Source organism: Peromyscus californicus, unplaced genomic scaffold (assembly GCF_007827085.1).
Source record: "Peromyscus californicus insignis strain IS unplaced genomic scaffold, ASM782708v3 Scaffold_19__1_contigs__length_69161282, whole genome shotgun sequence".
Classification (NCBI taxonomy): domain Eukaryota; kingdom Metazoa; phylum Chordata; class Mammalia; order Rodentia; family Cricetidae; genus Peromyscus; species Peromyscus californicus.
In genome coordinates this window covers 37,616,249-37,643,987 of record NW_026294491.1, presented here as the reverse complement: position 1 = coordinate 37,643,987, position 27,739 = coordinate 37,616,249, and the positions used below count along the sequence as shown (strand labels likewise).

General features: G+C 40.3%; 1 protein-coding gene across 1 annotated transcript in view; it reads right to left on the bottom strand.

The window, feature by feature from the left end:
* Positions 1–27,739, bottom strand: part of Tmem131 (transmembrane protein 131) — a 162,274-nt gene that overhangs the window by 65,135 nt on the left and 69,400 nt on the right. Inside the window, exon 5 of the mRNA XM_052745146.1 lies at positions 8,474–8,597. Coding sequence (XP_052601106.1) covers positions 8,474–8,597 — 124 coding nt within the window. The remainder of the gene's footprint in view (positions 1–8,473; positions 8,598–27,739) is intronic.

The following is a 27,739-nucleotide window of genomic DNA, read 5'->3' as shown; positions in this document are numbered from 1 at the left end:
TAAATCTGAAGAAAAATAATTTTTTTTAGGTCATACATATGACCTACTAATATACATCAAGAAGATATAAATAATTTAGATCTATAACAAGTAAAAATACTGAAGCGGTAATAAAGACTCTCCCAACAGGCATAGACAAGGTTTTGTAAAAGGCTGCCAAAAGCACAGCAAGTAACTCCAATGATTATCAAATGACTGCATGAACTTAAAAAGCAAAGGAAACCATTACCAGAGTGAAGGCACAGCCTACAGAATAGGTGAAAACCTTTACCTTTACCAGTTTAAACCTCAAGAGAGAATTAATATCTGGAGCTATAAATAACTAAAAACAAACAAGCAACCCAAAAGGACAAATCATCTAACCAATAAATGATTCATGAACTGAATGGTCTATTCTAAAAAGAAATATAGTCAATAAATATTTGGCAGAATGTTCAATACCTCTAGCCATTAGGAAAATGCAAATTACAACTGTTGTGAGATTCTATCTCACCCAAGTCAGAATAGTTATTATCAAGAATACCAGTACTACTGGTGTGGATGGACGCAGAAAAAGATGGAGATGTATATGCTGTCTGTGGGAATGTAAACGGTTGTAGCTATTCTGGAAACCAGGCTAAACTAGCATTTGATACTACTGCCAGGGACATACCTAAGGGGGTCTCAGTTAGCACATCTGAGAAACTAGCACAGCCGTGTTTATTACTTTGTTATTCCTAACAGCCAAGACATAGAACCAGACAGGCTGTCCACCAAGGAGGGAGTGGATGAAAAAAATGTGGTACATATACACAACAGAGCTTTATTCTGCTGAAAAGGAAAATGAATTAATGACATTTGCAGGAAAATGGATGTAACTGGAAAGCATCACGGCAAATGAAATAACTCAGATTCAGAAAGACTAGTATCACATCTTTGCTCATATGTGAATAAATTCTAATAACGTAAGTATAAAATTGTCATAAAGAAATGATCATGTTCATCCCTCCTCTGTAAGAAAGGGCATTATATACATCTCCATGCCCATTCATTTAATACCTAGAAGAACTGGAAAGACTCACTCACAGTCTGGCAAATTCAGCAAAGCTCACTTAAGACACCACAGATAACCAGAGCAGTTCTACATCTGATTTCTCCCCTTCCTCTTCCAGTTCTGATCAACAGTGACTGTTTTAAAAACAAAATTTAACATGGCATTCTTCGGTATAAGCTCTTCTGATGCGTTCCTATTTCAGAAAGACAGAAGCCAAGGCCTCATACAATGTGCAGAGCTTCTCACAACCTGAGAACCCTACTCCTCCTGGCTTAGCTTTTACTCCAGAGCCTCTGCACTACCTGCTCTTTCGGGACTGCCCTTCTGTATTCTCCATCCATTCTAGCCTCTGTATATTGTTTCCTAGCAACAGACACTGGTTTCATTCTCTATCTGTACAACAACCCACACTAGCATATGTGCTATAGCATTGTATGTGCTCAATTCCCAACAACATGCATGGATATTGGAGCTTAACTTAAAATGCAATATTTAGGCTTCTACATCTAATTAAAAATCATCATTAATGCTCACAATAGCCTTCAACCCACTAGATTATTTTAAAGTATAATTAAGTGGCTTAAAATTTTTGTATTTTATCTATAGACTGGAACATTATTTTTATTAATTCTGTTTGCCTAAAAATTTAATTGAAATATAGCTATACAGAACTTGTTCTTTTTCTCTATTTCTATTTGTTGGTTAATATAGAGATGGTATAGGTAATTAAAAAAAAAAAAACTTCATGAGTTATAAGAAACATTTTTCTCCAAATAAGATGTGATGGGGGATTCTGAGGGTGTCCAAACCGGGAGGGTGTGCTCTCCTGGGTGTAAGAAAGACTTCTCATTTCCCTCAATGGCTTTTACTATAGGTATAAAACTGAGGAGGTGGGGAAATGAGGTCACTTCATCCTGTCTCTCCCTTTCACCCTGAGTCCCTGGAGTCTGTGGCCATGAGAAAAAAGGTAGAAAGCACAAAGGACAAGAGGAAAGAAAAGACCGCACCAGTGTGGCCATCTTCTTCTTCCTTTTTTTTTCAAGACAGGGTTTCTCTGTGTAGCTTTGGAGTCTTTCCTGGAACTCACTCTGTAGCCCAGGCTGGCCTCGAACTCACAGAGATCCGCCTGCCTCTGTCTCCCAAGTGCTGGGATTAAAGGCATGTGCCACCACGCTTTGTGGCCACCTTTTTTTTTTTTTTTTTTTAATTCAGAGCTGAGAACCAAACCCAGGGCCTTGCACTTGCTAGGCAAGCACTCTACCACTGAGCTAAATCCCCAACCTGTGGCCACCTTCTTAAAGCTGAACCTAAGGCATCCACGGCTAGACTGTGACAGGTGTCATGAGAGCCACTGCCTAGCTCCACTTCCTGGAACTGAGTCTGACTTCACGCACCATTTATCTTGTCAAGGAATTTCCAGAAAATCTGTTCTCTTTACATAAAGTTCATCAGCAGAAAAGTCCTCTGGGAGGGAGTCTAGGTCAGAAGTGTCAAACTGGCGGTTAAAAGCTTATGCTGTGTTGTCTGTCTTTCTAAATTCAACTCATTTCCAATGTGGGAAAATTGGAGATACATAAAGATTCTTATTTCTGACTTGCCTTGAAAAATCAGCTGCACAAGGCTTCGAACTCCCACAAGATGGCCAAGTAAAGCCATGCTGGAGCTGCTCACACTGGATGGACTGTATGCTCCTAACACCCCAGCCCCTGGCCTGTTTACCTAGTCCAGCAATAGCTGCAACTCCTGGTCTAGGCTCCATCGCATGAAGTGAAAGAATGAAAGCTGTGCCCTCAGCCCAGGTGAGCTCGAAACACTTAGAAACAGCAAAGAATAGCTTGAATTAGTGAAATGTCTCAAAAATTATTAATTATTCACCATCAAGCCACTGGTTTAGGGTTGTTCCCATTTTTCCTTGCCTTCCAACCTAGCACACCTGCACATTACTGGTACATGAAAGCTCTATTTACACACACACACACATACACACACACACACACACACACAGAGAGAGAGAGAGAGAGAGAGAGAGAGAGAGAGAGAGAGAGAGAGAGAGAGAGAATGAGAACACAGGTGTTATAATGTGTATACCACTCGCTATGGCCAAGTATGAGGCAAATCACTGGGCAGACTTACAGAAGGCTTTTGTAAGTTACTCATAACCAAGGCAAACCCCTTTGAGACCTACCTCTTACTTTATATACATGAGTCTCCTTCAGTATTAGAATTTTGTTATTTGTCTTGAGACCACTGATATATTAATAAAAAAATGTGAAATATCTTTTAGGTAAAAACAAATAATAACTCAAGGGAAATTTAAGAAATACTTTTATGTTGACATTCAAACCCTTTATTTTGAAAATACTTTCAAAGATGGGGGTAGAAAAAGACCTAAACCATAGTCATTTTTTAACCCTAGAAGCTGCTAACAAAAACATACACTGAAACAGGATTTTAGAAAGGAGAAATGTAAAAAGCTGAATAACTAATAAGAAGTTAACCAGTAGGTTTTTATATATCTTATGCTGGGGGAATATTATTTTAAGGTGTGTTACTTTTGCTTATGTTGCATTTGTTTAATTCTGTGAAGCTATGTTACTCTGCCTGTCTAAAATATCTAATGGTCTAATAAAGAACTGAATGGCCAATATCAAGGCAAAAGAAAGGATAGTTGGGGCTGGCAGGCAGAGAGAATATATAGAAGAAGAAATCTGGGAGGAAAAAGAAGGAGCCAGAGAAAGAGGAGGACTCTAAGGGCCAGCCACCCAGCTACACAACAAACCACAGAGTAAGATTAGGATTTATAGAAGAAGTAAGAGAACAGGAAAAGTCCAGTGGCATAAAGGTAAAAAGGGTAATTTAAGTTAAGAAAATCCAGCTAGAAACAAGCCAAGCTAAGGCCGGGAATTTATAAGTAAGAATAAGTCTCCATGTATGATTTATTTGGGAACTGGGTGGCAGGCCCCACAAATGAGTAAAAACAAACAAGACTTTGGTGTCCAATGTGGGGCTCAAATTTCCATAGTGCCTGAGAAAGCCTTAATAAATAAATAGATAGATAGATACATAGAGAGATAGATACATAGATAGATAAATAAAAGGATACGGCTCCTTTAAGAGTTTCTGCCTGCTGGCAAGCCCTTGAGCAGCTAGTACCTTAAGTAGGAACAAAAAACTAAGTAAAAAAGGCCTGCCATAGTGCAAGCATCAGTATTCCAGAACTCTAGGAAGGTTGAATGCAGTTCCTGGTCAGATAAACCTCCAACCAGCTGCAAACTTTAGGCTTGACTTTCATGACCCAAGAAATGGGCAGAGCCAGCCGCCAAAGCCCCAGGCAGAGGTCCATGCTGCTTAGCAGTTTAAAGTTTGTTCACGCAGTCAAAAAGGCTAAAAGATATGCAGTAAAAGAGGTCCAGATGGAAAAAAAAAAATTCTCCAAACAGCTTCCAGTATGTTTTACAAGGTGCATGGGCTTAAGAAAGAAAAAGGGTATGGACAGTCATAGATAGAAATAGTTTAACAATAATGAAGTCTTTAAAGAGAGAAGTAAAATAATAAAAAAGAAAAAAGCCGGGCTAGAGAGATGGCTCAGAGGTTAAGAGCACTGACTGCTCTTCCAGAGGGCCTGGGTTCAATTCCCAGCACCCACATGGCAGCTCAATACTGTCTGTAACATTCTGGGGGATCCAACACTCTCACACAGACAGACATGCAGGCAAAACACCAATGCATATAGAAAAAAAATACATAAATAAAAAGAAAAAAGCCATGTAAAGATGGGAAATACACAAGGAGTCTGGATCCTGTATGCTGTGTTTTGAATTTTTGATTACTGAGATGCAAACAACAGCTGCTGACAGACATGGGATTGTGAACAGGACTGCAAAATTGAACCAATCTAGATACTTTATAAATGCCTTAACTTTAAAAAAGAAGTCAAAAAATATTTGTCAAATGGAAATCAAAAATGCTTTGGAGTTTTGTCCCCACAGGAAATGAGAGGCTGTGGATTCCTTCAGAGTTAATATGGATCAGGTTTGATCATGTGAGACCTCCTGAATCTTGACAGGTGATACTTATCAACAAAGGTTATAGCTGGTCTTCCCAGGACTTGGCCATTATCTCAATTTTTTTTCTCTGGGACCCTAAAGATACTTCATCCACAAACAGCAGGAATCAGTTTGGAGAAAATGATGTCCACATTCCCAAGAAGGAGTATGGTAGGGTTTTGGTTATTTGGTGGGTTATAGATGTTTGTTATAATTTAGGGGAATATAGGAATATAAAATTGTAGGATAAAAAGACAACTATTGATTTCAGATATTTTTTCACTGGCATGGATTTTGGAATATTGATAGAAATTTGAGGTTAATTTGGTGACACTGTATATATATTTCTACTCTTGTTTAAAGGACTTTTGTATATCGATACAAAATTAAGGCAATTTTTGTTCCAACACACTGTATGTGTGTTTCTCTTCTTGTTTGGAGGATTTTTATATATAGATAAAAATTTAAGGTTATTTTTGTTACAACATATTGTATATATGTTTCTATTTTTGTTTGAGGTATTGTGCCTATGCAGTTCATTTGGAAAAGTAAGGTGAAGTTCTAGTTTTTGAAAGCTATTATAAACTATATAGGACAATCAATAAACACAGATTAGTAGTTAGTCATTTATAATAATCAAAACGGTACATAGGTATGCTTTCCAGATCTCATATATATAGGATAGATAGATAGATGGTCTCCAAACTTTTCAAAGACCTACAGAATATGGCATTCAAAATGTTTTGTTAACATAGGGTTTGTCATGACAATGAGACACATCTGCTCCTGACAGCACCAATTTACTTCAGAGATGGTAGGCATTGAAGAAACTCCTTATGGGAGTTTGCTTTCATTGTGGCAAGGTTAGGCACTGGGCAAAGAAACTGTTCTTGCCTTTGACTGCTGACAATGTAATGTGCAGACTGGACATACAGGACCCACAGGAAAGAGACCACTGAACTTTGCCAAAACAAGGTGGGATGGTCCTTCAGGGTTTCTGCTTCACATAAGAAAGTGCCAAACATTCTGCAGGACAAGAGGAAAGTGACTGACAAACTTTGCCAATATAGGTGGGACAATCTTTCAAATTCCCTGCTTCACTGAAAAGTCTGCCAGATACTATGAATCTGTAGGCTGAAGATGGATGTGGTGTGGGATGTCTTTCTGTATGTTGTGAATATGTGTTGCTATGACTGGTTAATAAGAAAGCTGTTGTGGCCTATGGTGAGTGTCAGGTTATAGCCAGGCAGGAAATCCAAAAGAATGACATAGAAAGAAAAAAAAAGGCAGAGGCAGAAGAGACGCCAGCCTGCCGCCCAAGGAGCAACATGCCAGCAGACTGGTAATGCCACAGCTATGTGGCAAAACATAGATTACTAGAAATGGGTTAATTTAAGATGACAGAGCTAGCTAGCAAGAAACTTAAGCTATTGGCCATACAGTTTGTAACTAATATAAGCCTCTGAGAGATTATTTTATAAGCGGCTGTGGGACCTCAGGGCTGGGCGGGACACAGGAAAACTTCTGGCTACATGGATTTTCCCCAATGTTGCAGAAGAACTTTGGGTGACTGCCCAGGCAGTCTAATGTCTCTGTCATTTCTAGAGTTTTGGAAGTTGTTTGCAATGAATTTTTTTGTTTACTCAAATAATATTATTCTTCTGAGGTCTTTGATGGAGTTGAAGACCAGATAGTTATAGTTGCAGTTTTTCTTAGTTATGATAGAATAAATTAGGTATAAAACTTTAGATTCATTAAGATAGCATAGATAATAGAGTATTTTCTTTTAATTTGCCAGACAGTAATGAACTGGAATTCATTACATTGTGAATGTAATCTTTACTTGATAATTGTTTTTACCGTGTACAGTCTCATGTTAAAGTTAAAACCTTTCATTTTTTTTTTTAGACAAAAAGGGGGGAAATGTAGAATATTGTTTTAAGGTGTGTTACTTTTGTTTATGCTCTGGAACATTTGTGTAATGATGCAAAGATGTATTTGATTAAATAAAATTCACCTGCAGCCAAGAGGCTGATTCAGCAACTAGCTGACAGGAAATGGTAGGGAGGAGCCAGGTGGAGAAGGGTTTTTAAGTAGGGGTTAGGAGAAATACAAGGTCTTTTGAGAGGACGCGAGCAAGGAGAGGAGGTGAGCTACTTGCTATTCAGCCTCTCAGAAGAGCATAAGTTCCACCTTAACCTTTGAATCTTTAGTTCTTTAAAGGGACAGAGACTTAGTCATGTTTCCTTCATAGCTTTGAAAGAATTGGTACCTGAGGGAAAAGCGTTCCCTCAGGCTGCGGCTCTTGTGACCTAACCGCCGGCAGCAGAGTTGCAGGTGCTGATTCGGACACTTATGGCTTAAAAGGCAACAACAATGAAAAAAAAGACAACAATCTTATGTGTTAGAAAACATGTTGTTCATTTTCTTAGTCACAGTCTTCAACAGTCAAGAAAACCCTGGGAAGATGACATCAGAATCCATTCATTCACTTTCTCTTCATTTTCATGAATTTCCTATTCATTATTTTGGAAGCCTACACATTAAAACTTAATGTATCTCGTAATTAAAAAAAACAAAACAAAACAAACAAACAACAAAAAAAACTTGCTTCAGTTCCATTTTCTGTGGTTTTGATCAGAAAGGCTTTTCTTTGAATAACAACTTCACATTTCACTATGGGCATTATGAGTAAAAACTTGGAAGATGCACGTGGCACACAGAACTCAATCATGACTGTGACTATGATAATTACAATGATTGTGGCTGTCTACTGTAAAAGGGACTTTGCAGGTGTAACTCAGGTCAGGTGACCATCCTGGTAGTCCTGACCCAATGTCATGAGTTTACTCCACTAGGAGCAGACACCCATGGGAGCATTAAGCTCAGGGAGGGTCTGGTCAGCAAGGAAATGGGGGTTTCCATTCTGCAACCAAAAATGACTTAATCCACTGAAGACTTAAATGAGGATGGAGGTGCACTTCCTCTCAGAACCTCCAGGCAAGGAAGGATTGAGCCCAGGCCATCTTAATTCTTACAACACACTGAGCATCACCTCACTGCACTTACAAACTGTTCCTAAGTGAGCACTAGCAAGCTTCAGCTAACTTACTACCCAGCAGCGGAACCTTCACACAGTGCTGAGGACCTGTTAAGAAATGGCTATGAGAAGGCTGGATTATTCAGAGTGCTTAGGGTTCTTCAGAGTGCAGTTACTGTTACTTGCTGAGGAAAAACAATGTACATTTAAGGATAGAGATTATAATTATTATGAAATGGGACAAACTGACATCTAAGAAAGTAGGGAAACACTAGAAACAGATTTTAACTATAGCAAAATAAAGTTGCAGAGCTTCAATTCAAACAAGAGATAATTTTTAGTGTAAAAGCTTACCCTATTTTGAAAAAATGATGCATGGAAATGTGATGTTGTAGCAGATATTGATACTAAAGTAATAGTTTCTTCAGAACTAGGATTATGTAAGTAGACTTTTTCCATTTTTGGCATTCCAACTGGCCTGCAAAAGTAAAAAGAAAACTGTCAGAAATAATTCAAAGATACTTGTAGCTTTTAGGATAATCATTAGTTGTTTAAAAGTCAAACATGAAAATTATTAGGAAAATTCATATGTAAATACAGTAAAAGAGTAAAACAAATTTAGTCACTCAACAAATATCTGCATGTCATTCTGTGTTACACACGGAGGCAGGTGCTACAATTCAATGAGACAAGTTTCAGCAGAATGATGCTACAACGTGGTGAAGAAGCCAGCCTGGGAACGTAGTCTGATCTTTCCTCTATACAACACCATCCTGCCTCTCTGTTAACTGTGAATTCCATCCTCTCCTCAAGTTCCAAGACACAAACAAACTTAGCGGTAAGGTTGTATGAAGAGATCTTATGAATTAGTGACTTCTGCTATTCTCGTTTAATAGTGGACGCTGGAATAGAAAAAAAAGTAGCTTCAATAACTTGCCCAAATTCATTCTTTGAACCTGAATTGCATCTAGTCCGTGAAACTAACACCCATAGCAAACTGCCTCCTCTCAAGGGAACAATATGAAATACATACTCAATGGCTCAGGTCCATTTTAATGTTCCCTTTGGTGTTCCTTAAAAGCAAAATCTTATTATGAGTTTAACTAGTACTTCTGCAACTAATCTCACTGTGTATCCTCCTAGCTTCTAAAGCATCACAGTATTCTTTCCTTCAGGGCTCTCTAATAATCTCATTGGCACTGGTCCTACTTCCCTGACAAGATTATCAGCACTTTGGAGACAGAGGACACGACACGTACTTACTCTGCAGTGCCCATATCCTTCAGTATAGTAGTAGGCATGCATGGGAGTACACATGCACATGCTTGTGGGCTGTTTCCTCTCTCTCTCAGTATTAAATGTCCTCCAGAATCTGATGTTTCAACCCAAATAAATAACTAACAGGGTTCACCATCTAGACTTCCCTTGAGTCAGGCTGTGAAGGACCGTAGTTCCTTTGCAGTTTGCCCTGTCCTCTAGTTTCCTAATTCAAATCCAACTTTCTTCCACAAGATGCTTTTCCTGTGTAACCCTTCCAGGCCACACTTCTTGAAATCATGTTTTACAATTCGAATTCAATGTCTGTGTATAAACCTCAAATTGTAAGCAGTTGAAAAACAGCCAGAACTGTGCTTTGCATTTGCATCAAGTGTATATTATAGAACTTTTATCCCTACCTTTTCTTCAATTCAGTTCTCTGACTCTAATTTATTATTTGGGAAAATTTATAAACCAAAGATAATTTTCACTAGTTTAAGAAAATGAGGCCGGGCGGTGGTGGCTCATGCCTTTAATCCCAGCATTCGGGAGGCAGAGGCAGGAGAATCTTTGTGAGTTCGAGGCCAGCCTGGTCAACAGAGCGAGATCCAGGAAAGGCACAAAGCTACACAAGAGAAACCCTGTCTCAAAAAACCAAAAAGAAGAAGAAGAAAAAAAAGAAAATGAATTAGAGGCTGTAGGTCCTTTAAAGATGATCAATTATGTTAGTACACACAGGCTAGTCTTGCTCCTCCCAACTAATGCTCCCCAAACAATGTTAAAATTTATAAGCTAGAGAGAGGTAAATCCACAATGGGTCAAAATGTAGAGAACAATTGACCATGGGGTGCCCAACCCTAATTAATGGACACATCTAGACAACACAACCCCTACAATGAAGGAAGGCTCAAGGAATACAGCAGAAGAGTGGGTGGGAAAATGAGGAGAAGCAGAGGTCCAGGACACCTGCTGGAGATGCTGTCTTCTATACATGTATGACAGGGACATTCCACTGATGAAATCTTAACAATATGGCTGCCTAAACAAAACCAGCACCATGACTCTATCAGTAGGCATGTCAACATAGATGGGAAAACCCCAGCCCTGAAGAAGAGCTATATCAGTTAATGAGTGCCAAGAGGGAGAATCCGTTTTCTCCATGGATGAACCCTTTGAAAGAAACACTATTCAATCCCAAATGGTCAATCCTAAACACATACACATATGAGCAACACTAAATGAACTCTGCAGGTTGTATTTATATATATATATACACACACACATATGTGATATATGTATCTCAATGATCATTAAAGAGATCATCAATTAGAGAGTGAGTGGAGGAGGAACAGAGTTGGGAAGGAGAGAAGGAAGGGTAGAAATAATGTAAATACAGTACCCATGTATGAAATTTTAAAAAATTAAATTAAAAAATATTCTAATAAACACTGAAAAACAAACGAATAACTTCCACTAAGAAATCTTTAGGGAAACAGAAGACTGCCAGAACTGGCAGATAGGAAAAAGTGAGGGGCAAAGGGCAGCTTAGAACTGAAAATCAGAGACTATGGTATGGGAAGGTTGTCCGGACTGAAGCGAGGAGAGCAACTCCTTAACCAAGTGTAGAAAGGCTTAGGATTTCCAACTTTTCTCTCAGGTCTTCCAAAGTTTTGGGTCTATATGTTGCAAGCTAGGAAGGTACTCTTGCTCAACTATACTTTGGCCTACACACTGTCGCAAGAGTACTGACGAACATGGGTCAGCCAAAAGGGAGAGGGGTGTGTGTGTGTGTGTGTGTGTGTGTGTGTGTGTGTTTTCTATCTTGGGATCATCTCCCTTCCCAAATTAACAAAAAATCAACATGGAACAAGGACTGACATTCTGTCCTTAACACAGATTGTAAGATAGCAGCCCATAAACACATAAAATAGAGTAACATACAGTGTGCCGACAGACAACAATTCCTTTCCTAATGTGACACTGTATCTCTAAGAGCATCAGACTTCCCTTTCATTAACATTTGGCCATGACCAGCCATGAAACATATGACTTGTAACTATTTTATTTCACTGTGTGGGTCATGTTATTTTCTTGATGGCTATCAATTAGAGCATACATTTTAAAATTGTAATTAAAAATTAATTATGTATTCTAGGTAATAAATTTGTCCTTCTGTTAATTGTACATCTTAATTTCTATCTTAAAAATAATTATAATGGACACATACAAAAATGTTTTCTTCCAATAGCTTATAGTTTAGCTCCATTACATTTACATTCAGTTGCATGATATATCTAGCTCTGGAATGCATTCTTTTTTTTTTTTTTTTTTGGTTTTTCGAGACAGGGTTTCTCTGTGTAGCTTTGCGCCTTTCCTGGAACTCACTTGGTAGCCCAGGCTGGCCTCGAACTCACAGAGATCCGCCTGGCTCTGCCTCCCGAGTGCTGGGATTAAAGGCGTGCGCCACCACCGCCCGGCTCTGGAATGCATCCTTGAATTAATTTTGATTGGTAAAATGTACAGGTTGAATTTCAGTCTTGCACACAGACACCACGTGGTCCCAACATCATTTGTTACAAAGAATAAGCCTCCCCTATTAGGTTGTCTTAGCATCACTGTCAAAATCAACTGTCAACACACTTAAGGAACAGTTTCTGCAATCTAAGTTCTTTTGCAATTATCTATGTATTTATCCTTATGGATGTGTTCCAACTACCCTTGCTTTGTAGAAAGCCTCTGAAAATGGAGGGAGAGCAAAATGGCTCAGCAGGTGAAGGCCCCTTGGGCCCAGCCTGACAACTTGAGTTCAATCCTCAGGATCCACATGGTGGACTGGGAGAACCAAGACATTTAAGTTGTCCTCTGACCCTCACATGTGTGCCCCACACAAATAAACAGAACTTTAAAAAAATTCTGATATTGCAAACTGTGCTTTCTTCAACTTTAGTTTACTTTAAGAATTATTTTGGATCAGACTGTTCTGAATCCTTATGTCTGTGAATTTTAAGACTATCAATTTCTATTTTTTAAAAAAGGGCAGTTAAAATTCTGATGAAGATTGTATTAAATCTACAGATTAACTTAGAGGTCTGTGGTCTTAATTTGTGTCTTCTAATTCATGAACATTTCTGAGATGGCTTCCTATTTATTTAGTTCTTTAGTTTCTCTTGATCATGATTTTTGGTTTTCTGTAAGTCTTATTGCCTTTGTTAAATCTATATTTAAGAATTTTGTTCCCTTTGATGCTATTATAAATGGAATTTCTCCTCCTCCCCTACCCCAGCTTTTGATGCAGGGCCTCTATTAATCCAGCCTGCCTTTGAACTCATGCTTCCCCTACCTGAGTGCTGAGTTACAGGCATGTGCCACTACATCTGGCTGAAACTGTTTCTCTTTTCAAAGACTTTTCACTGTTACTGAACAAAAATATTGTTTATTTGCACATTTTGGTCTTGCATTCAGTACCTATTAAACTTCTTACTTCTAGTAGCCTTTACTTTATATATTATATTTAGGGTGGGTATCTAGTCCATAGAACAGGGAACACTTGCAAGTGGAGATGCTTGCTTCTTTTCCCATGAGTGTCATTTGATTTTTCCCCCCTACTTTATTGCCTGAATCAGAATGAATAGGATGCTGAAGAAAGATGACAAGAATCCTGTCTTGCTCTTGATGCAGGGGACAGTTTCATCCTTTCAGCATTCTGCATGCTGTCAACCTTGGGGTTTCACAGGTCGTCTTTATTAGGTTGGAACATTCCCTTCTGTTCTTGGCTTGTTGAGAATGATTACTATGGAAGTAGACTGTATTACTTCTACTACATTACTGATACGACCTAATGTATTCCTTTATTCTCTTAGAATAATATTTGCTGGTAGTGAATGATTATTCTTACATATTAGTGAGTTGTTTGTCAGCACTCTGTGGAGGACTTCTGGACCCATATTCAGAAGGATGTTTGTTTGTAGTGTGTGTTTGTTTTCCCAACAGTATCTGGTTTGGAATCGGGGCAATAAATCAAACATACCATATTAAAAAGGAACCTGCCTTCCATTATTTGTGCCACAGCTTGCTTTCTAGGAAGTTTTTGTTGGACTGATTCAAGTTGTTTGGGTTTTTTTCATACATGTATTCAAAACTTTTGTTTTTTGAATTTTGATTTTATTCATTTTTTTCTACAAAATATAAGTGAATGAGTATATGGCTGTGTTGCAACGGCTTTTGGGAGGATACAGCAACAACTGACAGTGGGAGCAGGGAGACACACATAGCCAGATGGCAATACAGAAAGACTCAGCCCTCCTTAGCCCGCCAGGGCACCACCTCATCAGAACATAGAACAACTCTTTTCTGAGAAATCCAGAAGCTAGTTAGCATGCCTTTCCTAGGAAAACAGAAAGCAGGCATGCTGAAGCTGGCAGGCCACCAAGCCTCCCCTGGCACAGTGCAGCACAATGAGTGGGTTCTGGTTTCTTCTAGGAAGGAAGAGAGAAGACTGGACTGCAGGGACAAAGTTTTCACTGTCCAACCGGCTACTTGAGACAGATTTCTATCTTGCCTGAATCTAGGAGCCACAGATAACAAAATGTGGTTTAGACTAACCATACAGATATATTATGTGGCATGCAGTACACTGGTATACAAAGTTAACAAATCATATAAGAATATTCATGCAACTTTTCACACATTTGAAGTATCTTGAAATTAAAAAAAACTGGGCAGTTAAGTTCAGAAGCAGGAAAAACTAACACACTATTTAGTGGTCTATGTATAGACAGTGTAACTATTTATTAAGAAATTTAGAACTGATCATACAAATTCAGGAGAGTTGTTAATTCTGGGAGACAATAGAATTGGTCAGAGCGCATACAGTGCCCACTAGCATCCTATTTTTCAAGCTGTGTGGCATGACACATATAATATATATATACAGAAGATACATTATATATATATATATAATGTATCTTCTGTATATATACTTTCCATTCAGAAAGTAAAATGTTAAAGTGTGGTGATATTGTGTCCCCCAATATATTGTGCACCTTAATAAACTTATCTGGGATCAGAGAACAGAACAGCTGCTAGGTAGACATAGAGGCCAGAAAATGGTGGCACACACACCTTTAATCCTAGCATTCTGGAGGCAGAGATCCATTCGGATCTCTGTGAGTTCAAAGCCACACTGGAAACAGCCAGATATGGTGACACACACCTTTCCTTTAATCCCGGGAAGTGATGGCAAGAAGCAGAAAGGTATATAGGGTGAGAAATAGGAACTAGAGTCTGTTAAGCTTTCAGGTTTTTAGTAGCAGTTGAGCTGATTCATTTGGATGAGGACTCAGAGGCTTCCAGCCTGAGGAAACAGGATCAGCTGAGAAGTTGTCGAGGTGAGGTTAGCTGTGGCTGGTTCTGTCTCTCTGGTCTTTCAGAATGACTCCAATACCTGGCTCCCGTGTTTGTTTTTATTAATAAGACCTTTAAGATTCATGTTACATTAAAGTAATGAAAGTACTCTGAATCTTGTTTAGTCACTCCTGTGTACGATACAATGCCCCCATAACAAATCTGATTTAAAGTGTGCTAATAAATGTTACTTAAAAATAAAATATCAGAGACCTCATTAGCTAATCATTATGATGATAAAGTACAGTTAATTGCCCAACTAGAAACAAAAGTGTTTCCTTATAAACTTGCTAACTTTCTCATTAGAGCTTGCTGGTTTTTCTTCCTCTCATCACTGATTTTTTTTTAAAGCAACATACTTCAAGTTTACTAGTTGGTGGTAAGAATTTCATGTGCTCAACATATTTTATAATTTCCAATTAATCATATTCTGTATTATCTAAATAAAAATCTAATTTAATACTTCTTACTCCTTCCTTTTGAAGTCTAATCTACAGTTGAATTTTGAACTCAACATTTTCTGTCATTTCTGGAATGGAGTAAGAGCATGTCCTTTGCATACTATCAAACAAACACACATACATGTACGCTCTCCCTCTCTAATTATAGAAATAAGAACTCTGAACTGTCTTTCAGAAACATTTAACCAGTTGCCTTTTTAGGTTCTGATAATGGTTTGGCTGGCATCTGAGAATTTCTTCAGGGTGCTGCTGTGGAGCTTTGCTGTGGATGAGGTCAGATGTACTCTGGTACCCTTGAGGCCTAAACCAAACGTCTGAGAGTGACAGAAGTCCCCACCTTGCAGAAGCAGTATGGTAGGAGAGAGAAAGTCTCTCCAAGGTTCCCACTGAGGGCTGATGACCTTGTTTGATCAGCATTCACTAGAGGGCTATGACCACAGAATACCTGCAGCTAGACACCCATAAAAAAGGAGCGCTTCTGCTTTACACAGGGAAGCAAAACCCAGGCTAAAATCATTTCACAGCTTATAGCCCAGCCATCAGGAGGAAGTCTACAAAAATTCTGTAGCTTAACTGTGTCGACATGGTTTAGAAGAACCAAATAAGTCCCTTACTCCTCAAACAAGGCGTGTCCATCCCACTGAAATCCTCTCACCTGTGGTAGAGACTAGAACCCTGTATTAACTGGGTCATAGACCCCAGATGGGGACACAGGATCATGAACAATTAAGGAAGCAGGTACAGGCCCAACAGAAACTTCCAACTATGGTCATAATGCAGCAAGGAACAGTTGTATAAATATGGTACAGTATAGAAGAGAAGTCTTCCTCAGCATTACAGGCATGTAAGTAGAACAGTGTAGAGAAATAAACACATTCTCTTTATATCCTGAAAGACCACCGTTTTTCTATTTAAAAAAAAAAAGTTGTTACTCTATAATTCAAACAGACTGCAGGCTAAGTGGCTGATAGTCATTTTCTTCTGCATTTGTCCAACTTTAGTACAACCAATCTCATCTAAGATAAAAAGACAAAGACAGGGTATAAGATGGACAGGGACTTTAAGATCTCTTTCAAACAGGGCTGTGGATAGCTTGCTATATGGCAGGGTTCAAGGAGACAAGTGTGGCAGCTCAGGAGCCTGGGAGAAGGAGGTTGACCAGCTAGAGGGTTTGATTCACAATTTTGCTGTGCCTGGCTTTGTCCTCTTCTTGAGTCATCAAGGAGGAAAGGTCCTAGGCTAATGAGTAGAGATGAACCTTGCTGAGAGAAGGGTTATGGGAATTAGGAGTAATGAGGACAGAGAGAAGATGGCAGGAGGAGCACCAGCTGGCTACTGTAGGCATGCATGTTCACATAAGACAGACTTTCTCAAGCTCTAGGCAGTCCACACCACAAGAAGTAGAGGGTACCATTGTAGGAAGAGCCTTCTCTGTCCAGTCTGTCCTCTGCTCTCGGTGAAACAAGAGAACTCTGGACCATGAAAAGTGAATGCTTATTTGTCAACAGGCAACACATTCCTTCACTAAACTACACCACTACTACAAGTCCTGTAGTTAAAGACAATAGCCACTCGTCACTGTACTACTTTCTAAGATGGGTTGGTTTACCTGCTCAGGGTTTCACAGGGCTTCTGAAAATTATTAGCAGGCTGCGTTCTCAGGCACAATACAAAGCCCACAGCTAACGCATTTAATTGGTTGGCACAGCTCATGCTGCTCTAAACCTCCTGCCATCCAGCTCCTCTATTTTAAAACCAGCACAAAGAAACCTTGCTCTAGGTCCCTCTCCTTTAAGTGGCCAACATTCAGCTCCTGATTCTCAAGCCAGACTTTGAAGGCTCTGGATCTAGATAGGTCTGGCCCACCTAGACAGCTCTCCATTTTAAAGGCCATGTGATTTCGAACCTAGTTACAGCAACACTTGCATGAGTGTTTGACTGTAAAGTTAAGAGGTGTATATAGGTATATTAGAAGCCTGAAATTCTGCCCATCATTTTACAGTTCTGTCTACCACAAGCAGCATGTGTGATCTTGGCTAGACAAGTTGAGTTTAAAAATAACACTAAACAGATGCCCAGCCCCTTGCCAATGCTGGTCCTGTTTGTTTCCATTATTGACTGCTCCAGACAGAGAAGTCAAAGGGAACACTGGGAGGTATTTCCAGATGAACACAGCTGAAGCCATCCAACACTTATTCTCTGTGCTTCAAGATCAGAACAAATGACGGTCCAGACTCTAGAGTGTCAAGGAGAGGAGTCTAAGGCTCTAAAGAACTGGGAGGAAACCTCTAGGAAACGGAGAGTAGCTTGGAAAGTAAGCTGCAATTGTGTCATCAGTGGCGCATTTCCTATGTCCCAGTAAGATGACACTGCAGGAGCAGGAAACAGCTGCACAGACGGCCTCCCAAATGCCCTCAGACACACCTTATGAGTGGCACTAATAGAGCATTCATGAACAGCCATGAGCAGGAAGCTGGTCCAAATCAGCTCAGCACTTTGTACCATTCAATCACCACAAAACCCTCCAGTTCTCACCAGCACATGTCATAAACCCTGTGGGAAACTGAGAATTAGAAGCGGAAAAACTACAAGGCACCAAACAACTCTTGGAAAAAGGAGATTCCTTGAATTTCCTGAAATACCAAATGGTAACTGGGGAGAAATACCTTTCATACATTGGATTTCTTTTGACAAGACTCCTATTTCTAGCAACAACATATTCAATGTACACATTAAAGCCAGTTAGTAATGATTTTAAACTGAAGATTTGAAGCCAATTCTTTCTGCACCTAATAATTATATAAACCAAAGAATTCAGTGAACCAAGTTTCTACCCCGAACATCTTTTACTGTTTACAATAAATGTTTGAAAGAAAGTTGTTGTTATGGAAACAGAAACATTTAAGAACACTGGCATAAATAATTTGGGGGAGAGGGGAGGAAGGGAGGTCGGCAGTGCCCAGATTGCTGCAGAGCATTATTTGGAAACCAGAAAGGAGACAGAAATAGGAGGGAGTAGAAATTAAACATCAAAGATAAATTTAATTTTGAAAAAAGAAAGCCAAGAAAAGTCTATTGGGGGCTGGAGACACGCTTAGGACTTGGGTTCAGTTTCCAGAACCTAAACCCTTAAACAGTGGGTCATATCATTTGTGACTCCAGTTTCAGGGGATCCAATGCCTTCTTCTGACCTCTTCAGGTACCAGGCACATATGTGGTTCATATATATAAATGCAGGCAAAACACTAATACATGTAAATTTAAAAAAACCAAAGCACAAAGGTCCATTTCATCGGACTGTTAACTTGATGTGTGTACTGTGAAATGAACGCTAGAGGATAGTAGAGAAGACCACAGTAGTGACAGCAGTTAGTACCAGGGTTCCTAGGAAGCAGCAAGGTAGTAATATCTCATTACAGCCTCACTAAGGGGCCTGAAACTAGAAGACGTCATGGGCAGTCACAAAAGGAACTCCACTTTTGATATTAGCTTGCTGGCAGTTTTCACTCATCCTCCCCATTCCCTCCTGCATCACATCTGAGCAAGGGGCAAAAAAGACTCTACACACCCTCATGGCTAATGAGAAGACAAGAGTCCACACCACTTCTACCACTGCTGCCTCTTCCACCTTAACCCGAAAGACAGTAAGAGCCAAGCAGGTCTCCTCTCTTTTCTCTCTCCAGCAAAGGTTCTCTGACTTGTTTGAGGGCCTGCTGTGCTTTCTCCAGAAAGCTTCGTTACGTTAGGACAGATATATGCCCCTAACTTAGGATGACCAGAATTCTGTTTTCCCTTTTTAAACTTTACAGTGATGCAGAGGTCGTGTGCATTCACTAGAAACTAGACTCTGATCCTGGATCTCTTTCTGGGCTACAGCTATGCGGCCTAGCCTCTCTCAGGATGCTGGGCAGCAGAAGGCAGACACAGGTCTTGGTCAGCCACTGTCATGAGAGGACAGCTATCAATATGCCCAGCACATTTCTTTAGAGCACTGAGGTTCTCTGTGATTTTTTTTTGGGGGGGGGAGGGGACGGGTAACCTGGCACAGCCATATCTGAATGGAATGGCAGAAGTCATAAAGCCAGCACAGCTGCCTGACAAAGATCCAGCTGAGCCCCATGATGGCTGCCATGCCACCTTTGGTTTTCATCTCCACCTGTTACATACATACTTGGGGCACTTTTAATATTTGTATAATTTGGGGATATTGGATTGATGGAAATTTTCTTATGAATCATTTACGCCTTCTTCCAGGAATGCTGCTTCTAAGCTTCCCCAGGACAGTCCTAAACATACTATTCCCACCCCCACCCCGTTTTTAGGGAGATATCCTTATCTACTTGAAGGTCTTCCTTACGCCTTGGAGGTTATGGCACATAAAGAAGCCAGAGGTCTCTTCATGAGGCTATGAGACATTCTTGAAACATCTGTCCCTGTACTTACTCAGGAACAAGATAATCAAAACAAAGTAAACTTACAAGGTCAACAAGATTCAGTTGGCTAGAGTTGGCCACAGTTCAGATTACAAGCCCCTTCCCACTCTACACTCAGACAAATGATGTGGCATATACAGTAACAAAGTTAGATTAACTGAAGTACCTCTACCCTACACGGAGACTTATACTGATGAGCAAAGAACGGAGTGGAAAGATGATAAAAGTATGAGACGTCAGGACCTCTCTTTCTTAGAAAAGTTAGCACATGCAGAGCCGCTGTGGTGTCAAATGACCAAGGAACAACAGAATGCCAGGATTAGACATATAGACAAATTCTATAAAATATAAACATTGTATTATGCCAGAATTTGAATAATTTGCAGCAGCTTTGGCCTGAGACTTTGCTTGGGCACTGTGACCATTAAGAGTTAATAATACACTGTTTAGGGCATGGCAATATGCCTGGGCTGGCTTGAAGATTTTGTTTTGGTCTAATGTCGTTGTACCCACAAAAGCTACCAGCCTGAGAACAAGCTGTCATATACCTCTAGATTCTTAAATATTGGATTATAGGGTTAACGAGTAAGAATAACTCTTTATCAATGATGTCAAAACTTGAGGAAAAATAATTGGAAATGATAGCTCTGTTCTGTTACAGTTTATTAATGATGACTAAAAGATGAGCAAGAGGAAGTGAAACACATGTCCAAAAGCAAAAACGGTATGATCTATATTTTGGAACATCATGAATATATCCCTGCTTACTAAATTCTGTATAAATAAAGAAACACTCTGGCTGCTAGTCAGTCAGGCTGCAAGATTCTCCCCATTACCATGGCCTGGGCTCACTTCCTTCCCCCATGGAATCTTTACATCCTCTGCTGGGACCTGTCCACTGCCGGGGATGGCTCCCTTCAGAGTGGGACAAGCCATATAAAGATATGTTTCCTCTCTGTCCATCTCTCTTAAAATGAAACTAAGAAGTGTCCTGTGTCTGATTCCTCCCATTGCCACTCTTGCATCCTATCTTCAGACTGTGCCCTCATCTGGAGCTGGACTCTGGCAGTAACCCAATTGTTACTTCAGTTCTTGAGCATGAACTCTGTACATGGCAGTGCTGCATTACAATGCCAAAATGTTGAACACAGAAGTGCTGGGGGCTGTGTTTCCAGTGTTTCTGGATAGAGGAGTATAACAGATTCCATTAGATATTCAGCACACCATAAAACAGACTTTGTGCTGGATGATTTTGCTTAAGTGTAAATTAATGTAAATGTTCTAAGCACATGTAAGGGAGCCCGGGCTGGTCCAAGGATGTGATTCAGTGGTGGAGAGTGTGCTTAGTATATGCAAAGTTCCAGCTTCAAACCCAACTCCAAAAGGAACTAAAAACAATACGCAAAATACAGAAAAAGACAAAGGGAGCTATGTTACTATTAGTATGTATCTTACTTTAGGTTTCTGTTGCTGTGATGAAACACCATGAGCAAAGCAACCTGCAGAGGAAAGGGTTTATTCAGCCTACGCTTCCACATCACAGTTCATCATCAAAGGAAGTTAGGACAGGAACTCAAACAGGGCAGGGACCTGGAGCCAGGAGCTGATGCAGAGGCCATGGAGGAGTTCTGCTTACTGGCTTGCTTAGCCTGATTTCTTATAGAACCCAGGACCAACTGCCCAGGAATGGCACCACCCACAATGAGCTGGGCCTTCCCCTATCAATTACTAATTAAGAAAATGCCTACAGGCTTGCCTACAGCCTGATCTTAAGGAAGCATTTTCTTAATTGAGGTTCCCTCCTCTCAGATGACTTCAGCTTGGGTCAAGTTGACATAAAACTATCCAGCATAGAGTACTAATTACATTTTTAAATCAATGACACTTAAACTTATGCTAGGTTAAGAGAGAACCATACAAAGATTACAATATAAACCACAATTTGGTGAATGCTGTGAAAAAATGAAAACCAGAATGCAGCACTCACTCATGAAAAGTTTTAGCTTACAGGAGTGAAAGATCCTTGTGATATATTTCCCATGACCACTTTAACAGGTCAGTGTATATTCCTGTCTGAGCACACAGTATTGAATGTTATGAAAGTAGAGTCATTATGTACATAATCTTTGGGATGGGTTAAAAAAAAGATCATGTAATTGTGTATCAACTGTTCATCAGCACATTTACCTCACTCCCTCATTTCATTGTGAAAATGGTACTTTGGTTACATTATGATTAAATACAAATGATTAATATTACTTTTTATGTAATCACTTCCATTTTTTATGACTAAACAGTTATTCTTGGGTTTTTTGTTTGTTTGAGCAAAGTGAGTTCCAGGGTGTGTTCTTATGATTTAAATACCACCTTCTCAGTTGCCCATATCCATTTTAAAGAACTCTTTTAAAGGCTAAAAAGTTGTATGATGTTGCTTTTTAAAATATAAAAATAAATTATTTTTTCCATTTAGCCAAAAGGCCAAAGTCCACTACCAGCCAAAGACTGTTAGTTTCATGGACAAAAAGAAAAGTGTGTGTGTGTGTGTGTGTGTGTGTGTGTGTGTGTGTGTGTGTGTGTGTGTAGTATATAATAACCCCATCCTAAATCAAACAACTATCTCTATGATGAACTTTTCATATCCTCTTGGGGTGTGTATGTGTATGGCATCAGCAGCCTTGATATTCAAACCAAGTTTTAGGTGGTGATCCATCCCACCTCTGTGTGGCTGGGAAGACACCATGGAAACAGTACCAGTATGTGCCAGCTGTGAAGGCTTGTTTTGCACAACAGGGCTGAACTCTACTAAACTGGTCATCAGGGATATGAGAAGCCAAGAAGTCTATTGTGGTCTTCAAAAGGAACAGCTGCCCAATATATTTCTCTCTCTTGATGAAATCCTGACAAACTTAAGAACGGCTCCTAGCATTATGTCCACAGATACATGCTTCTTGTCCAGCTGCTTGAGGGACTGGACAAGGAATCTAGCTGGGTTGACCACTGCTCTATCTTTAGATAATTTTAGACTAGAGAAACAGAAGCTAGTGTCTCCCAGTGGAAGAAGGCTACAGCACACAGGAATGGAAGCAGTCAGCGGGCTTTTCTCATCCTTTAGGGACAAGGTATTGGTGATGAGAAAAGGAGAGAGTGAGCAAAGGTGAGAAACACAGGAGTCCCGGCAGCATTAGATAATATGGATCTGCTTGTCCTTGGTGGCAGCTCCATCAGTCTCATTTTGCCTTACGGAGTTTCAGCTAGCATTTTCTCATCTACAATCAATTAGAGCACCGACTGAAGCAGAGGTACTTTACTCTGCACTTAGTGCTCATTTTCTTATTCTATCAACAATGGTACGATGTAGAGTGCCCTTATACATGGAAATGCTGGACAACTATCACGGTGCCTGCTGCTTTCAGAGGGCTCACAAAATGACAAGGGTCTGGGAAGGTGGCTGGCTCAGTTGGTAAAGCACTTGCTGTTCGAGCCTGAGGACCTGAGTTTGGGTCCCAGAGCTCACATAAAAAGCTGGGTATATATAATCCCAGCTGGCACTAAGGAGGTAGAGACAGGAAAGACGCTTGAGGTTTTCTGGCCAGCTGTCTTGCTGAATGGGTGAGCATCAGGTTCAGTGACAGAATCCTTGTCTCAAAAAAATAGGGTGAAAGGATTCTCACACTCACATGGTAGAAGGAGAGAATAAAATCCCCACAAGTTGTCCTTTGACCTAAACTCACACACACACACACACACACACACACACACACACACACACACACTCCTAAAAGTTGAAATAAAATCTTTAAAAAACAAAAGGGGGAGATTTTCAAGGAATGCATAACATGCCCAGAGTTAGAAAGACCACCCTGACTTCAAGAAATTGTCTGCAGCTTTCTACATATGTGGTGTAAGAAATGTAAGAAATTTACCATTCATCATAAGGTACCAGGACTTTTTTGAGGGGGAGGATAATAATATGATCAAATTTTAAAAACAAATTAATTACACTTATTTATCTATCTATCCGGGTGAGGGCATGAGTATGGAGATCAGAGGACAACTTTTGGGAGTCTGTTCTCTCCTTCCACCATGGGCATAGCATAGATTGAATTTAGGTGGTCAGGCTTGGCAGCAAATGCCTTTACCCACCGAGCCATCTCCCTGGCCTCAAGATCAAATTTTAACATTATAATGTGCTGACCATGGATCAAAAACCAGAAAATGCTATAGAGGTAGCAATAGTCTTAGTTTTCCTAGCCAAGAGGAGGGAGCTAATCAGTGAGGATTATATGAAAGCATACATAGATTTGGGAGAAACCTTTCTGCTAATGGATGGGAGCAGGGAGAGATGTGAGTGCTCCAGGGGAAAAGAAGCAACCCAGAAGCCCCAGTGCTTGTTCCCGAGGCATGACAGAGGGAAGGTTTGACATAGGATGAAGGTGTAGGCTGTGTGCTCACAAGGCTGCAGGCAGAGAAAGGAATGAGCAGGAGGAAGAGTGCCATGCATTCCACAAAGTACCAAGCAGACCAAACTAGCACTGCTAACGAAGGCCCAGGCCAGTACGGCAGTGCTGGGGTTAGTGAGCTGCCAAGAGCATGGGTCCTTTCCATTTTTCTCCTGTAGGGCCAGGTGTCCTGGCTTTATCCTCTGACTAGCACTCCTCACTGATGACAGGATGGTTGCCACAGCACCCCTGGTGTCAATACGATATCTACATGAAGGAGAGGTGCTTCTGTCATATATTTAACAGTGGAGGGAAAAAAGAAGACATCCTTCCCCAGAACTCCCTTGAACCAGCCCTCACACTCCTAGCTACACTGGGTCACATCTCTGATGAACTGACCCCAAGCAAGAATAGTGTGGTAGTTTGAATGTATTTGGGCTCCATAAACTCAGTGAGTGGCACTATTAGGAGATGTGGCCTTGTTGAAGGAAGCGGGTCTTGGAAGAGGAAGCTAGATGATGACACATGCCTTTAATCCTGACCTTGAAGCTGGAGGGCACAACCTTCAATCTGGGCCACACCTTCTGTTGGAAGTGTGTCACTGTGGGGGAGGGCTTGACATCTCTTTTGCTCAGGCTTTCCTCATTGTGACAGTCAGTCAACTTCCTGTTGCCTGCAAGATGTAGGACTCTCAGCTCCAGCACCACATCTGCCTGCACACCGTCATTGCTCATAAATGGACTGAACCTCTGAAACTGTAAGCAAGCCACCCTCAATGTAATGTTTACTTTGTAAGAGTTGCTGTGGTCATGGTGTCTCTTCACAGCAATAAAACCCAAACTAAGACAAATGGGAATGTTATAACCAACTTAAATGGAATTTGCTTCTGAGCCAAGGACATGGTCACTTTCCCTAAGGGTTGAACAATAGAAAAAAAACTGGACATGTATTAACAAAAACAGAAGCAAGTGCCAGCGTGTGGGGGTGGGGGTAGGTGTCTACAGGAGAGAGGAAGAAGCTCTGGGAGCTAGTCTATGGTGCGTTCTGATCCCCACTTAGTACTCATTTAAGAAAAGCAGGAATGTCTGGAGGCAGAAAGAAAATTGATCAATGCAGGAAGAATTTCAATTAACTTACAAGGTTTATGTTTCTGAGAGTGGGGAAAAACATGTAACTCTGAAAGAGGATGTGAACTCACACATTTGATTTCCTTTAGCAACTGGTTACTTCCTGAAGCCACTTAGGAATAGCTTTCTGTAGTGAAAACACTCTCAGTTTCGTGTCATGAAGCTAAGTTTGAGTCTCAACACAGCCTGGACTCTAAAACTGCCAAACACAGTACTTCAACCATGAGACCTTCTGTTTTTAGAGACAAGAGCACTAAATTTAGGAATCTTTAAGTCTATATCCATGCAGTGGCTGGATGCTAACACCCAGGCTGGACTAAATTACAGTCCTCAGAATTCCTTTCTAGGGCATTTCTCATTTGTGAGAGCTGAAGACTACAGACACTCCTAGAGTCTCTCCTGCGAGTTAGAGATGGTAAGAGAGCCAGCAACTATTCTGGAGTACACATACCTTCCCCAAGCTATTGAAATAGTAATGTAGGTGCTTCCAGGAGCCATTCTGCAGATCAACTTAGGTCAAAAGCGACTTCATTCTAGGTGGCTCTGCTAATCACCTGAAGTCCTGTCATGGACAGTTTAGGCCTTTTTCTCTACCAACTAGACTTTCAATTGCTCTCCCTAGCTCAAGATCTCCTACTGCCTGCCTGGAAAAGATCAGCAGCCTGCCTCACATTCCAGCTGTTCACCATCCTCTTCAATGAGTGCATAACCAGCACCCACAATCATGTAAGCCAAGCCTCTCTTATGCCCACACACATTGCTAAACATACACTTAAGCACACACATTTAAGATCGCCAGCAGGTTCTGATTCTCCAAATGAACTCCACTATGTATGTTTCCCCATCTGCCCACAAAATACCTTCTGTAACCCCAGTTCAAGCTCTGTGTAATAAATAATGAAACACATTCCATTTAATGTTCTTAGACTGTGTGCAGATATGTTTAAAATAATGGCAAAACAATGTCTTAACAAAATGCCATACACTTGGTGGATTATGACCATCAGGAATGTCTTTCTCACAGTTCCAGTGCCAGGAAATCTGAGCAGAAGGCCAGCATGTTCTGGTTCTGATGGGATCCTCTGTGGGTCACAGATGATGTCTCCTTGCTATACACTTGCCTGGTACACAGGGCAGGGCAGCTGTAAGAGCATCCTGTTCATGAGGACTCGGTCCTCCCTCAGCCTACGCTCTTTGCAAAGACTCCACTTTCCCATTCCATCATATTATAGATAAGGTTTCAGCATGTAGTGGGCTGGAGGATGCAAACACTGTCTTTTTGTTCCCGTCTCTGCTTTTGGAGCAGCACAGGAGATTGCTGGTCCCGTTTCAGTTCCTTTCCTGGGCTTCTGACAGTCTTCCTCCCTGTGTTGGCTGCATTGTTTGTGCTCCACTGAAGTTCTGTCTTCCCATGGACCTTTAGTAAGCTTACAAAGTTTCTCTATGACCAGCGTCAGTCTCAACAAGAAAGCCCATCTGTTTCTTTTCCAGTCGATGATGATTTTACTATTCCCACCAGCTGCCTCTAGTTCAGACACCAAATTCTTCTCTAGCCACAAAGGCTATTAAAGGTTAACTTTAATAGTCTGTATGTCCTTTCATTAAGACTTTCTCTTGAGGGAAGAGTCACACTGTATAACACACTAATTTCAGCACTGATCACAAACAATTAAAAACAGCAAATGAACTCAACAAATAAACCCATGTAATTTGATGTTCTCTAATACCACAAAAATAATAAACAGAAAAGTTCACTATATATTAAGTTGAAGAGCAAGTTAACAGATAGTATGTTTAAAAAATGTGGTTATGTTTTTGTGACAATAAATATAAATGTGGGCCTGCAGAGACAGCTTAGAGGTTAAGGGCACTGGCTGCTCTTCCAGAGGACCAGGGTTCAATTCCCAACAACCACATGATGGCTCACAACCATCTATAATGGGATTTGATGCCCTCTTCTGGCATACAGGGATACATGCAGACAGACACTCACATGCTTTAAACAAACAAGAATGCACAGAAGGACATAAAAGATGACAGTTCAAATGTAGAAGTTCTAAGTGGTCAGACTATGGTAGCCCTTCACAAATTTGTTTTTAAGTTTATTACAATGACCATGTACCATGTTACAATAAACAAAATCCCAGTTTTACAATGATTACCAAGCTTCACAAGCTCTTACAGATCAACATATGAATTTTGAGGGGATGTGTATAAAATGCTGTAACCTACATGCTAAACAGCCTCACTACTCTGGCTTTTTGTGATGGGGGTCTCAGTTTATATTCCAGGCTGGCCTTGAATTGATCCTGCTTCAGCCTCCTGAATACTCTTATGTGCAACTGCATGTTTTAGGGAAATGGAAGCATCCACTTCCAAAAACATATATGATTCAAAAAGAAAAGGAAAAAAAATCCCCCCAAATCATCATTTCAGAATCTTGCTTAACTTTATCCCAATTTCTGTTCTGAAGGTGGGGCATTAATCAAAGAATTGAGAG